At 35.6% G+C, this 15,527-nt stretch overlaps 1 protein-coding gene across 1 annotated transcript in view; it reads right to left on the minus strand.

Annotated features, from left to right (window-relative positions):
• The window catches only part of mad1l1 (mitotic arrest deficient 1 like 1), a 936,602-nt gene that overhangs the window by 425,604 nt on the left and 495,471 nt on the right, over positions 1-15,527 (minus strand). The window contains exon 16 of the mRNA XM_051933631.1: positions 2,491-2,695. Within this exon, the coding sequence (XP_051789591.1) occupies positions 2,491-2,695 (205 nt within the window). The remainder of the gene's footprint in view (positions 1-2,490; positions 2,696-15,527) is intronic.

Below are 15,527 nucleotides of genomic sequence, written 5' to 3' on the forward strand. Positions count from 1 at the left end.
TAATCCTAAAATGACAGTAAAGTGACTAGCAATTAGTCATAAAAGCTGTGGATCATCCTACTTTAATAAGCTGTTAATGTCCTAACATGACTATGAATAACAACAAAAAAAGCACATCTTTGTTTATAATATATCAGACATTTTATGTATTGGTACAAATGTGCGTTAGATATTAAATGTCAAACAAAAAAATAAAAGGAAATAAATCATCCTATTAAGTGAGAAAATCCCAGTAATAAAACTAGTCATGGCCTGCAAACACAAATCTGCATTTGTTTCTGCTGATTTTAAATGCACAAAAACCCCACAAACTGCCAATTACAACTAAAGGATTTTGTTTGTTTATTCATAGCCCAGCACAGTTAATGAGACACCATCTTGCCACTGTGAATAGAGCCGAATCGGCTGATGATAAATTACCTCTGTAAAAATTTATAACAGCAACACACTCGACTCCAATTAAATATTTAGTTTGCTGTCTTGTGGCTTGCATTACTTTTTCTTGAAGAAATATGTGAACGAAAACCAAAGTTGCATTACTAAGTGATAGAATTAAACATAAAACAAGACCTAAAAATGTTATTAAAAATTTTCAAAAATGCCCATTAGTAGGTCAGAAATGTAAAATGCTTCTGGCAAACCTTTAATTTAAATATACAAGTATGGAAAACAAATAACTTACTGTATGTTTACAGGACAAGAAAACTAACAAGAGCTGGCATCACAAAGTTAGCTAATAAATATTGGCAACTTCCTGCCCAAACATGCATGCACTTGTCATTTAATATGTTGATATATTTTATGCCTTAAATATGTTGACTTCATAACTGACATGTGTCATTTATTTTGCTAAAATAAGACTTACATAAAACTACTACATTAAAAATTGGACACCATCAAAAGGGTTTCATGAATATGAGTTACTGTAAACAGAGATCTAGCATACAGTATTACTGAAGCTAGCCATTGTGGGACTCAATAATAAGTTCCTCCTTACTGTTTAATAATGAGATGTGTGTACTATGGTCATACATTGTGCAGATGAACAAATGTGTTTAATGAGGACACCAAAGTCATCAGTTACAAATCCTCAAGGGAGGAATGAGGAGGAGGAAAAGAGGCCTGCAGAACACACAGCCATTATAAGACTTTTTTTTGTCTCATTTTTTTCTTCTGTCTGTTATGTTGCTTACTTCATATGTATACATGCTTGTCCCATTCTTTAGAAAATATGCATCAAAAAATGGCAAGACACGTTATTTTATTTCATCGCTTTTCACTTTCTGAATCTCAAATGTACAGATGTGGGACATCTGAATCTCAGTCAAGGTTGTTTTGGGCTCATAATGGAGTTGAAGCATAATTTTGAATTTTCCAAATTATTTAATTACTAGCAACTGGGAGCCCGATCGAATTGGGCTACAAATTCTACGTTTGTGAAATCAATACTTTCTCTGCAAAGAATTATTTGTTTTTTTTAAGTCCCTGAAATGATTTTGTTCTAATATATAGCTCTGAGCAAATTTTGGTGTTTCACCCTTTCCGGGGTGCAAGGGTCCAGATTGATGGTATATTTGGCCATGTATTCTGTAACGATATGGACTATGGCCTGGAGGCTAATGCACGGTTGTACTTTCTGATATTTTCCAAGAAGTGCTTGGAGTTTGGGTCTAAATATGTCAACAGGTTCTTAAACCTGTCAGGGTATCTGTAAGGGTTAATTCAAACTCGACCTTTATAGCAGCAATTGCATTCTCCACCTTGCTTGTTCTGACAGGTGAAGTTGAATGAGTTGCAATGTTTGCACAGGTTGTCAAATGCGCCAGAGTGGTTCTCCGGAACTTTGTCCTCAATAATATCTGTGTGATTGCACATGGCAATGCCGTGCTGCTGAGCATTTTCACGCCGCAAGGCACCGGCTGCTTGATGTCTTTCAACCCGTGCTGCATTTGTGGCTGCTCGAGCTTCTTCAGTCGCTTGTGCATGGCTGGCAATTTCTTTCAGCGTTAGTAGCATTCTGTAGCGCACATTCTTCATCTGTCCTTTGTGTCCGATTTGCACGATTTCTTTCAGCGTTAGTAGCATTTGTAGCTGCATGCTGCTCATCCGTTTGTTGTGTACATTGCGTACGTCTGGTCACATTAGCAAGTCTACGTTCCTTGTCAGTCAGGTGACTTTGTTTCCTACGCATCCTTTCCGCGGCCGCTGCTGTTGTGGCTACGTTGCGATCATCACTCATTTTAGATCTGAGATCAGCTAAAATTTAAACAATGACCGTTGTTAATACCCAGCCATCATTACTCATGCTCTAATTGATGCGAACACCATACATACGGATACTATCAAATTATATATAAGGATTTTAGTTTTTTTTTTTTTTTTTTTTTTTTTTTTTAAATAGAAGGATCAGTCAGTTATAACAATGTTGGTTACAGGAGAGCAACAAAAAGAGGTATTTTTAGGAAAATACAGTATGTTTTCTTAAGATACCTATGACTTCCTGGGGGGGTGGAAGAGTCAAAGCAGTCTCATCCTTGGGAAGAGTTCCCAATGCCTGTGCAGTCCGAATATGTTCTCTTAGGCGCTCACATTCCTCTCGCAGCTGCTGGATGTCTTCAACACGCTGTTGCTTAGCCACACTAGAAGGGTTCATCTTGAAGTGGATTACTTTTGTTTTGGTTGGGTCATAGTCACCCTGTTAAAAAAATATACAAATACAAATTATGAAATCAGTTAGAATAAGGAACATTTGTCATCCTAAGCATGCCAATGACTGCATAGCTAAAGACCCATCTGTAATACTACCAAATATCCCACCCAGAGCGGTTCGGTCACCAGTGTGAACAAGGTGCCATATCAGAAGTTGGTGGATAGACTGGCCAGTTGGTGCAACTTCAACAATCTCAAAGTGAATACTCTGAAAATAGTGGAAATGTAGACATTCCTCACCTCCTACACCCCTGGATATAAATGGTGTTACTGTGAACAACAAGAAATCATTAAAACGTCTTTGCAAGAATATTACTCATATTCTGAACTGGGATACAAACATGACTTCTCTTGTTATAAACATTTACCAGTGTGTTTTTTCTCTACCAACTTAAAAAGTTGAACCTGTCCGTATCAGTGCTGGTTCACTTTTACAGAACAGTATACAGTAATCCCTCCTCCATCGCGGGGGTTGCGTTCCAGAGCCACCCGCGAAATAAGAAAATCCGCGAAGTAGAAACCATATGTTTATATTGTTATTTTTATATTGTCATGCTTGGGTCACAGATTTGTGCAGAAACACAGGAGGTTGTAGAGAGACAGGAACGTTATTCAAACACTGCAAACAAACATTCGTCTCTTCCAAAAGTTTAAACTGTTCTCCATGACAAGACAGAGATGACAGTTCTGTCTCACAATTAAAAGAATGCAAACATATCTTCCTCTTCAAAGGAGTGCGCGTCAGGAGCACAGAATGTCACATAGATAGAGAAAACAATCTCTAGCAAACAAATCAATAGGGCTGTTTGGCTTTTAAGTATGCGAAGCACCACGGCAGAAAGCTGTTGAAGGCGACAGCTCACACCCCCTCCGTCAGGAGCAGGGAGAGAGAGAGAGAGAGAGAGAGAGAGAGAGAGAGAGAGGGAGAGAGAGAGAGTTTTTCAGTCAAAAATCAATACGTGCCCTTCGAGCTTTTAAGTATGTGAAGCACCGTGCAGCATGTCGTTTCAGGAAGCAGCTGCACAAAAGATAGCAACGTGAAGATAATCTTTCAGCATTTTTAGACGAGCGTCCGTATCGTCTAGGTGTGCGAACAGCCCCCCTGCTCAATTCCCCTACATCAGGATCAGAGAAAGTCAGCGCAAGACAGAGAGAAAAGTAAGCAATCTAGCTTCTCAGCCATCTGCCAATAGCGTCCCTTGCATGAAATCAACTGGGCAAACCAACTGAGGAAGCATGGACCAGAAATTAAAAGACCCATTGTCCGCAGAAATCCGCGAACCAGCAAAAAATCCGCGATATATATTTAAATATGCTTACATATAAAATCCGCGATGGAGTGAAGCCGCGAAAGGCGAAGCACGATGTAGCGAGGGATCACTGTATTCACCATCTCTGTAACTATTTGCTATGTCAATGCATCTGCTCACTCAGAACATAAACTGTAGTGTGTCAATAGGACAGCAGAAAGGATTGTAGGCTTGAAACTGGACTCCATTGAGGACTTATACAGATCACAGATCACAAAACACGCAGGAAATATAATTAAAGAATGTTGCTCACCCAAGTAACCACTTGTAACCAATCATGGAAATGTTACAAATCACTAAAAGTAAGAACTTATTACAGTTACTCTGCTTAAACAGAGTCTCTTATGCATCTCGGTCTCTTCCAGGTCTCAAGATACTTCAATCCAAACAAAATTGTGTTGTCTCTATAAAATTTTCTCTATATATTAATGTTCATAAGTTCAGACAAGTTACTATATATTATTCAATATGTTATAGTTTGTGCATATTAACTTTCCCTTCTACTGTACAGCATAGAGTATAATGCTATGGATGTAACAACCGTGTCTAGAAGACACCCTCTTGCAGGAGGTCCTTGAACTTTTCAAACCTCTGCAGTCATATAAGAGGGGCAGTCAAGCTAAACTTAGAAAATGGGATTTATCAGAAAATGGAGCAAACCTTACCAAAACTGATAATGTCATTTTTCAGTGTAGTCTCCACCCTTCTCAATGCACTTGCACCACCTACCTGACAGTGACCGGATTCCAGCAGAATAAAAGGTTTTGTCTTGTCCTCGTAGCCACTCTTGCACCACTTTCTTCACGTCGTCATCTGTCTTGAATCGACGACCACCCCGATGTTTTTTTAGCAGTCCAAAAAGGTGGAAATTACAAAGTGCCAAATCTGGCGAATAAGGAGGATGTGGCAATACCTCAAACTTCAGTTTCTCCAGACAAGCCTTGGTGTTCTTAGCAGTGTGTGAGTGGACATTTGGGCATTGTCTTACAGAAAAAGGACTCCTTAAGACAGCAGTGCCCAGTGCTTCACATTGGTCTCCAGCAAGTCACAGTAATTTGCACTAGTGACTGTAGTACCCTTTGGCATGTAGTGTTTGACAATAACTCGGGTGCACGAGTGGTTGCGGGGAAAACATAAAACCTTTTATTCTGCTGGAATCCATGCACTTTCAGGTAGGTGGCGCAAGTTCATTAAGAAGGGTGGAGACTACATTGAGAAATGACATTATCAGTTTTGTTAAAGTTCATTACATTTTCTAATAAATCCCATTTTCTAGCTTTAGCTTGGCTCCCCTCGTATTAATATTCTTTGGAGTACCAGCCATGTAGACAAAGTTGATGTAATTAAATTAAAAGTAATTGGACTCACAGATTTTAACATTCATTTTGTCAAGACATGCCTTTAGATTATTTGATGTTAGCCTGGGGTTCTTAAAGCACCATTGTGGTTACAGAATGTAAGCTAAATCTAGCAGAACAGACCTAAAAGATTGTTGGCAATATTAAAGTTATTCCATTTCTAAATAATTTGCCATATTGTGAAATAACTGAAGATTTACTTTTTTTCCTTTTTTAAAATACTTTTAACTCATTGTAGACATGTGGCCATAAGTAACTTTTTGGAAGCTCTGCTTGAGTTTGGCATGATCAGTTACTACTCATTTGTATAATACAGTAAGTGCCTTTCATGCTGCTACTCTACAACGATTAGTTCATTGTTGCCTCTGGCCTGGTACATCTGATGAAAACTGTACTTAGTTTAATGGATGACAAAGTCACAGGGTTCACATTCATTTCCAAATAAGTTTATTCTTATTTATTTCTTTTTATATTTTATCACATTTTGTTTTAACACTGGCTAGTGCAGTTTTGTGATATCCTGCTAACCTTACAAAACATCACGGGCTGCTGAGGGGGTGGGGTGGGGTGGGGTGGGGGGGAGTTTAAGTCAGCCGCACACCAATTTTTCAGGTAAATTAAAAACTGTGTACTAGAATTAAAAATAGTAATTTTGTGCTATTAAATGGTTGGCTTTCTTTTGGTTGTGGCAATGAAGACAACATAAAACTACTAATGATAGATTCAAAAATGAAATTGCATGTAAGTGCTAGTCTATACATCAATTAATAGTTATGTAGCAGTTGGCTTCTGTCAGTGGGTTACTGACAAGGTTTCTTTGCTTGAAATATGGGATCTTCCTGCTCTACTACACTAATATCCCCATTAACTGTAACAGCAGTGTCTTGTCCAAAAACTGCTGCTTTACTAGCACTGACTTGACACAAAGCCAATAACCAATTCTGCAATTAATGATAACATTAAAAAAAATGCAAGATACAGGTGAAACTGCTTCACATGCACATTTGAACTAATGTTCCAACTGAAAAACAGGTCAGTTGCACAAGATTAGTTTAAAATACCACATTCTTCAGTGGATAGTATTGCATTCAATTTCTCTAATACAACAGACATTTCTGGTAGCACTGAGACAGCTGAATCTAGTTTAGAAAAGTGGACTGGTAACAGAAATCGGATGAAAGGGAAACAGAAAAGTCATATATTAAAACAGGTCTAATTGGTCCAAGTGTTACCATTGGTGTTGCTATTGTTACTAATACTACTACTGTTGCTACTGCATATGTTCTAGGTGCCTTAAAAGTTTTGATAATTTACAATTCTTTACATGCATTTGTTACATTTGCAAATAGCCAAATCAAGCTGATATTATTTAAAAGCCTAATGTCATATACTAGAATGTAATGGTTTAAACACAGAAGAATGCTCTCTTATCACAGAAGTGAAACCTAAAAATTCTGATAAAATCATAAATTCTGCATTGACACAAGACAATACATTTGCTTCAAGATGATCATATTTGCATATTGGACGATTTTTGACATCAAAAACTTTTAAAAATATACAATTTCATTCATATATTTCAAACATTTTGATTTTAATAAGCATGTATTTAAAAAATATAGAATTAAGAGTTTTGATGAAAATACATTTAAGTTTGAAGCAACATAAAAAGAAAAAACTTTCTCTAGAATTGGCACGTGCATGTTGAACTGTTAAAAACAAAAACCTTAACAATTTAAATTCAAATCTTATGTAAAGAAAAATAGATTTGCAACAAATATCTACACTTTAAGAAAGTCATTCTTAAAATTGTGTTAAAAGGTATGCAACCTTTTAATCTTGTTTAATATTATAAAAAAATACATGTTAATGTAAGAGCAATCAGAAACAAGGTCCCTTAAGTGTAATCAGGTAATGAGAACACAGAACAGCAATTGATTACCACGCAAGATGCAATTTTATCTTTTGCATAATAAATTAAAGTAAAGGCACTCATAAAATAAGAAAAGTTCATCTTTTAATGAGCAGTTTGAAAATGATTTGTACACAGGGGGGAAAAATTAGTATGGAAACTACGGATAGATTAACGCCCATCAACCTAAATTTTTAAATTTATTTTCAGTGAGTTGTCATCATCATGATTATTTACCTTTATAAAAATAAGTAGACCTGTAATTAGACTTTTCAGAGATTTTATTAATTTCTTCAAATTAGGTCATAAACTTTCATTAAAAACTACAAAATAAAACAAAAAATATTATTAAGTGTGAGGTGAGTAATATGTGTGTAATTTTTTTTTTAATTTTATGTGATAAAAAAGTCAAGACTCAATTTTTATAATTAATATATCTTTTCCATTGATACCTACAAAATAGATCAGTGCGGAGGAATACTATTTCTAGTTAAGTGGTTATATCTGTAAAGTACAGTGCCTTTACAAAGTATTCACTGTTTTTTTTTTTGTTTTTTTTTTGAGATTTCTTATTTCACTGTTATACAATATTGTATCACGGTGCATTTGTTTTGGCATTTTTGATACTGATCAACAAAAAATAACTATTAATGTTAAAGTGAAAAACAGAGCTCTGCAAAGTGGTCTACATTCATTACAAACATTAAACAGAAAGACTGAATAAGTATTAACCACTGTAATATGGCATCACTAAATAAGTTGGTGGTGGATCCAATTGGTTTTAGAAGTCACTGAACTAGTTCAATAGAGATAACCTGTCTAACTGTAGCATAAATTCACCTTATCGGAAAGGTCTAACTTATGATGAGTCAGCCTAACCTACACAATAAAGCTACTCCATGAAAAGGTGATGGAAAAGCACAAGTGAGGAGATGGAGGGAAGAAAATATCCAAGTCAGCGAATATCCCTTGGAGTCCAGCTAAATCAATAATGAAGAAATGAAAAGAATTTAACACAGCTGGAAATCTGTCTAAATCAGGCAGTCCACAAAAAATGAGTGATCATGCAAGAAGAAGATGAGTGAAGAAGGATACCAAGAAACCTATGAGAACTATGAAGGAATTCAAGAGTCTATACTGTCAACAGATTTGCCTGGTGCCTCAGCAGTAACAGCTTTAAGGAAGAGTGGCAAAGACAAAGGCCATCATACAGTGAGGATGCTTACTTTCAGTAGACCTTAGAAGGCCTGTAAAGGCTGAGGAGAAAATTAATGCAGCACAATACAGGGAAATCCTAGAATAAAACCTGATGTTGACTGTAAGAAACCTGAGGCTTCAGAAAGAGTTTTGTTTTCCAGCAAAACAACAACCCCAAGCACAAAGCCAAAGCTACAAAGGAATGGCTTAAAAACAGTAATGCTAATGTCCTGGAGTGGCTTTGTTGGACTTTACATCTCAGTTCAATTGAGGATTTGTGGCTGGAGTTAAAAAAAAGGCTGTTCACTCACAATGCCAATGCAACCTGTCACACTTTGAGCAGTTTTGCAAAGAAGAAGGGGAAAAATGGCAGTGTTCAGATGTGCAAGGCTAATACAGAGAGATCTGAGCACATAGACTCAAAGCAGTTATGGCTGCCAAAGGCGTATCTACTCAATACTGACTGAATATTCAACTGTTTGATTAGTGTTTTATATTTGTAATTAATTCCAACCACTTTGAAAGGCTCTGTTTTCACTTTGACGTTAAAGAATCTTCTTCTGTTGATCAGTGTCAAAAAAGACAAATTAAATTCACTGTAATCCAATGTTGTATAACAATAAATTGTGAAAACTTCCAACTCTTTATAGGCACTATATATAGAGTACATTATAGACAAGGAACTGTACAGTTTATTGTAGTAGACATCAAATGTTTTAGTTTTGCTAAAGATTACTGCATACAATAAAAGTAAACAAAGTCATGATATAAAACACTGTGAATAAATGTTGCTTGTCATTGTCCATGTTTTAATTTACCATCGAGCAAACTTATCCTATAATAAAGAAACACTACATATATTGTTCTCTAAGTTAATTTTAAATCTACAATATTTTTAATATCATTGGAGCATACCTGCATGTAGCTGGGAGTAATAACACAGTCCAGCAGTTAGAACATAAAGCAGAAATGAATTCTACCAAAAATGCTAGTCCATCCAAGGCCACAATCATGTACACACACACACACACACACGCACACACACACACACACACACACACACACAATCACAATTTCAGAGAGAGTCAATGTAGAGTTATCAATCAACTCAAGCAGCTTTAGAAATTAAATGGGTAAATGGGAATGGCCCAAGATATCAGCAAATTAAGCAATCCTAAAACAGCTTCATTGATCGAATAAATAGTAAAAGCAGACAAACGTCTCAAAGAATTTCTGTTGCTCACTAATACAAGTCATGTTTAATAAATGGAAAAAAAAATATTTATGAATCATTAAGGCACACAGAGTGGTACAGCAATGTTTATCAAAGTTTGTTACTATCATTTTTCAGAGATGATGTTCATTAAAAAAAGGAAAAACAAATCAATGCAAGTGAAGCTGGTGCAGAAAATGTCTTTTATATAGCTGCCTTCTGAATGCCACATTACAAAAAAACAACAGTAAAGACTTAAGCCATCTTGCACAGTCACTGTTCTGACTCCTCCAGATATGACACAGAGGCCCCAGTAGATTCAGGAACAGTTTTATTCAGGGAACAAAACAGGCACTCATGGTGCCAGCTGCATGCCTGTTTTACGTACAGTATGTCTTATCCTTTGTTGTTTGTATTACACTACTGTCAGTAATCTGCAGGAGACATGCAGGTAAAAAAATACCTAAAAGAATTGCTTAAATAGAACAAAACACATTTAAACATGTAATATTTGTAAAATATTTTTAAAATTCCATGCTACAATAATAAAGCAAAAACAACTCACTTGCTTTATTTTCACAGATCATTGTGGCATTAAGTGGTCTATTTTTTACTTAGGTAAATACTAAACTTCATGTATGTATTAGGAATGTGTGATGGGAACCTGTAATATCAAAAATGAAATCAATAATAATATATTCTAAAACCTTGTGAATCTGTCAAGTTATCGTCATCTTGTAGTTTACCTACAACTACAGTGACTGACAGTTCCTGTGAATGATCCTAAATTGCTTTTCTAGTACAATCCATGGCTTTAGCCGTAAGCTCAATGTAAAGCTTTCACCTAGAAAAAGGAATATGAAAGAGAAATGGCATCGTTTACAGGATATTTCATCATTTCAAAATCATTCAATAATTCTACTTAATAAATACCTTATGATTTTTATTACTACAGAATAAAATGTACATTAAAAAATAAACAGTATACCTACAGCAATCAAGTGACAAAGGAGGAAAAACATTGGTTATGTGAGATAAACTCAAACATGCCAGCTAAGCAAACATGCCAACTGATCATTTTGTTAAAAAATTCCAACTGCTCCTTGGCACAAATTGTGCAAGTTACACTAATGTAATGGAAATATGAAAATGAAATAAAAGCTACTGATCACAAAATACTCTCAGGAACACAGCAAGAACAGGATGGTTTTAGGATGGCATGTAAGGAACAAACATTACTGATGTTTGAAGCAGGTATAGTGATTTCTTTTTAGGTACTCAGTGATTTAGTTTGTGATAGCAGCATCTCTGAAAATGCAATATAAATATTGTCTGGTAAAATCCACAAAGTTCCAATTAATTTCAAAATGATGTTAAAATTAAATTACTAGTTCAGTCCTTCCAGTAAAAATGTAACTTTAAAAAATACGCAATTTCTCTCACCTTAACTATTGAAATCTGCATGTTTTACATATGATATGAATATTTACCATGCATATGTTACCATTTTAAAAGTAGCTTCATATAATTCTGGGTTGCAAGGTCCCATAAACACCAAAAGTAACTCTACTTTGTTGGGCCCTTGAGCAAGGCCCTTAACCTGCAATTGCTCCGTCCTGGGTATGACGTTAATCCGATTGCCAGTGCAAATCCCTAGCCTCCAAGCCACCACTCCACCCCAGAGTTATTAGATTGTTATTCTTATTGTTTAGATAACAATAAAGAATGTACAGATGTGGTTAGATAAATGAGAAAGAATGCACAAGAATGCATTAAAGACAGAAATTATTGGTTAAAAGAAATAAAGAATACAGGAGGAGTTAGCTAAATTGCCATCAAGAGATTTTTTTTAAAGTTCATCAAAATCTGTTTGAACAAAACTTTGTAAATGAGACAGAGTGCAGCTTGTTTTTGACAAAGTAATTCCAAACTTATGATCTAATCCCTCTAACACACATGTTGTTTAGTACATTTAAGTAAGATTGTCAGCGTACTCTGTGCATGTGACAGTAACAATCATATGAAAACAAGGCCGTCGACTAGTTGTGAAATTTAAACCCACAGTGCTGGATATTCTTTAAGGAGGTAGCAGCACTAACCACTACATGACCACTTTATCTTTATTTAGGAATCATTTAATTGTGAAACCACGAAAAGGAGAGCCATCACAAGCCACAACTACTGAAATGTTCATGTGGGTGCAGTGGCCTGACACGCTGGTTTTCTTCTTACCACCGACTCATCCATTGATTTTATGCAAGTTCCTCATCCTGGAAAATAAGGAACCCTGGGACTGAAAGGTCACTTTGGATACAAGCACCATTTATATAATATACTGTTTAAGTGTAAGAACTTGGCAAAAAACGGCTGATATTAAAGCTTCATGCACCAAAGCTATACTAAGAGTGATTTCTGATCAACACACAAACGAAGACTACTGTTGTCACTCACACACACAACTCCAGAGTTTAATTAACTGCTTCTGTATTAGTAATGCATATCTCTAAGGGTTGTTTTCATTTTAATTTAGAAATTTCAGAAAGTCAGCTTCGCATAAATGTAATTGCTTTGTGGAAACTGCTAGAAAGCCAACTGCAATAATCTGATTCACAGTTTAAGGTAGAAAGATGTACAAAGATCTAATCTCTTGCCTTTCAGATAAGGTTCATCCTTAATTGAACTCTAACAAATGCAGTGGACTGAAAAGTATGTTCTTTAGGTTTGTTTTTAATTTGCATTCTATTAGTTTACAGCATTTTACATGAATGTGAGAGCTTTCAACTGCCAAAGATAATTCTCCTTTTTAATTATTTAAACTGTTTAATGTTGTGTGATTTTTCCCCTTCTAAACAGTGTATTTTCTAATCTTTTTTTTTGCTCTGGCCTTACATTCAGAATGCCAAGATGTCTACTTTACAGAGCGGGAGCACATTAATTAAAAGAAAAACGATTAGCTTTCAGAAAGATGGAAAATTCATGAAAAATTTTAATTTATCAGGCGATCTTCATGTAATTGTGTTAACATAGTAATATCTTCTCACAATTATTCCGATAGATTACATCTCGAGAAACTGGAGTGTACAGAAACCCAATCCTTATGATTATACAGCAATATTAAAAGAGAAGTCATGACAATAAAGAAACCCTCACAGACACTAGAAAAACTCTGAAAAAGTTGCAGATTTTTAGAAAGAAAGAAAAAATTACATGATGGCAACTACTGTGTTCAGTGCTGCCTCATTTAAAGTAAGGCCCATACACCAAGGATGCTGTGCCCTGTTGTTTCTGCAGTGTGACCTTTTCTTTATATCTTTCATTTTTTAAATTGTAGGTAATTGGCTGTATTTCTAAGAACATACCTGAGCACCTTTTAAGTCATAGCAGGTACAGATTTCCATCAAAAACAATACCTCAACCATCAATTCCCTACTTTAAATAAACTTTGTGGAAACCTGGGAGTAAAACACATTGGGTAAAATAATAATTAAATCCAATGTAGACTTGTACATTTGAGATTGCCTATGCCACAAGTTAATGCTGTTTGCAGATATACTCCTTGACTGTAATAAATTGTTTTCTGTTCCCTTCTAAAACGTATTACCTTCCAAAGTATACAATATTGTAATTTTTTTGCTTTGTAAAGGAGCTTGTGACTGTGCTTTCAAAGAAAAAAATTATTAAATCAAGATTAATTGTTTGGATTCAAAATGCTTTAATGCAACTCCATTTTTCATTTTCTGCACACTCAGAGCAACTGTCACTCTGCCTTTAATGCTACACACACTACCCAATTAATAAGTGTCCTCATCTTTATAATAGATTTGTTCTTGTCATCATGTCTCTCATGTTGATGTTTCTCACTACTGGTGCTCGGAGTCTTTTTTATTAATGAAAAATTGTAACTGCACTAAATTAACTGTATTAATCCAGAAGATGGATTGGACATTGTTTAGGGGGAAAAAAATCAATAGTAGCTTCATACAGAAATGTATTTGAAAAGACACCATGAAAATGATATGTGGCACCTTAGTCAGCTGCCAGAGGAAAGAGAGCTGAAACTCCAGGTACTGCGTCTGTGTACATGGAACACTCTGCACTTTCTTTACAATGAGATTCTCATATATAATTTTTAACACATTTACTTGAAGCAGGCCAGGCTTGACTTAGAATTTAATAAGACATTGGCTGGACAGTAAACCTTCCATGCACAAACTACTTTACTGGCCCTACAGCACTTTTTATTGCCTTCTTCCCCATCTTTAAAGAGTCAAGGCATTTTATGCTGTGCTCTTGAACCTACCAAGTTAATCACAGCTGATTGTCCACTATTAAAGCAACATAAACATTACTTTGTAAGTGTACCTGTAAATGTTTCCTTGTTGTACTGTAATAACTGGTATAGTGTGAGGATCTCTATACTGGTGTGCCAATGTTGTACAGTATGTGTAGTTATAGTAGCCATGGACAACTGGTCAGTGTCTCAATGTGTGTGCACCTTAATAGGATACATTGAATCCACATCTGTAAAAGACGTGCAAAGAAGATTTTGCATTAAGTTTAACTGGCCTCAGTGAAATTTCTTAACACTATTTTAAAGTGATTTAATAAACTTTATTCAACTAGTAAGGTAAAGGAGATGGTTGCTGGACCATCAAGAACTGTAAGAATAAGTTAGAAAATATTTAAAGGATGAAGCTGGCTATTCAGCAAAGCCCTCACAATTCAGCCTGACATTAGTAGGTAGCATTAAACATTTCAGATCACACTGCACTGATTAATTACATTTTTGAATTCTTACTTTCTTCTTTGACTAAATCGATCCTTTTCTATACTTTTTTCAAAAATCATAACATTCTCATGCTGCATCTGTTACAAATATTTCTTATTAGAGTCATAGGCTGAACACATTGATTCTGTTGTGGGAGATACAGTTTTGTTTGGGGATAACATCTGATGACTGTGCATACGACTCCTGCCATATATGATTTGTTATTGAATGAACGCAAAATAATCAGAATTCTTTATATTAGCAGTCATAAACAGACTCAAGGAGATGCATGATGGCTTCATTTCAGACTGAGCTGCCGTCTAAATTAAAAGGATTCCAAAGTTTAAGAGCCGGAGTGGAATGTACTAGATGTTCAGTGATCCATCCATACTTTAGTAAGGATTTTTTTGTGCATTAGGTGGCGCAGTGGTAGTGCTGCTGCTTTGCAGTAAGGAGATTGTGTGTTCGCATCCCGGGTCCTCCCTGTGTGGAGAGCACTTTGAGTAGTGAGAAAAGCGCTATATAACTGAAAAGAATTATTATTATTATTATTATTATTATCTTCTCTTAAGGTATTTTAGTGTATTAAGATTACAAACTAAACATGTGCACTCAAGGAGCTGTGGTATTTGGTGGCAGTATCACATAGTTACTATGCTGTTACCTACAGCAAAGCAAAAGTCAGAATTAAATTTGAAAAGCTGCGTTGCTGTGATTTTGAAGGATCCGCAAATAAACTTGGGTATGAAAATACGCTACTAGGTATAGCATACAAATACATGAATTTTATTTTAACCCTTCCTTCAGTAAATTATTATAATGTAAGAGCTTAAGAGCTGAACCCATACTTATGGAATATTACTATGAAAGTAATGTTTATTCAAAAGGTTTTCTCTTGATATGCATCTGTATCTCAATAGGAGTGTTGAAATTGGCAAGAAAGTTATAAAAAGGACCTGGCAATAACAGCTAACCACCCACTGTGTTTGGTAACACATGGCTTGTTGTGCAGCACATTTTTAGCTGCAATGCAAAAATGTAGGCGTAATACCTGGCAGCG

This window comes from Erpetoichthys calabaricus, chromosome 11 (assembly GCF_900747795.2).
Source record: "Erpetoichthys calabaricus chromosome 11, fErpCal1.3, whole genome shotgun sequence".
Classification (NCBI taxonomy): Eukaryota; Metazoa; Chordata; class Cladistia; order Polypteriformes; family Polypteridae; genus Erpetoichthys; species Erpetoichthys calabaricus.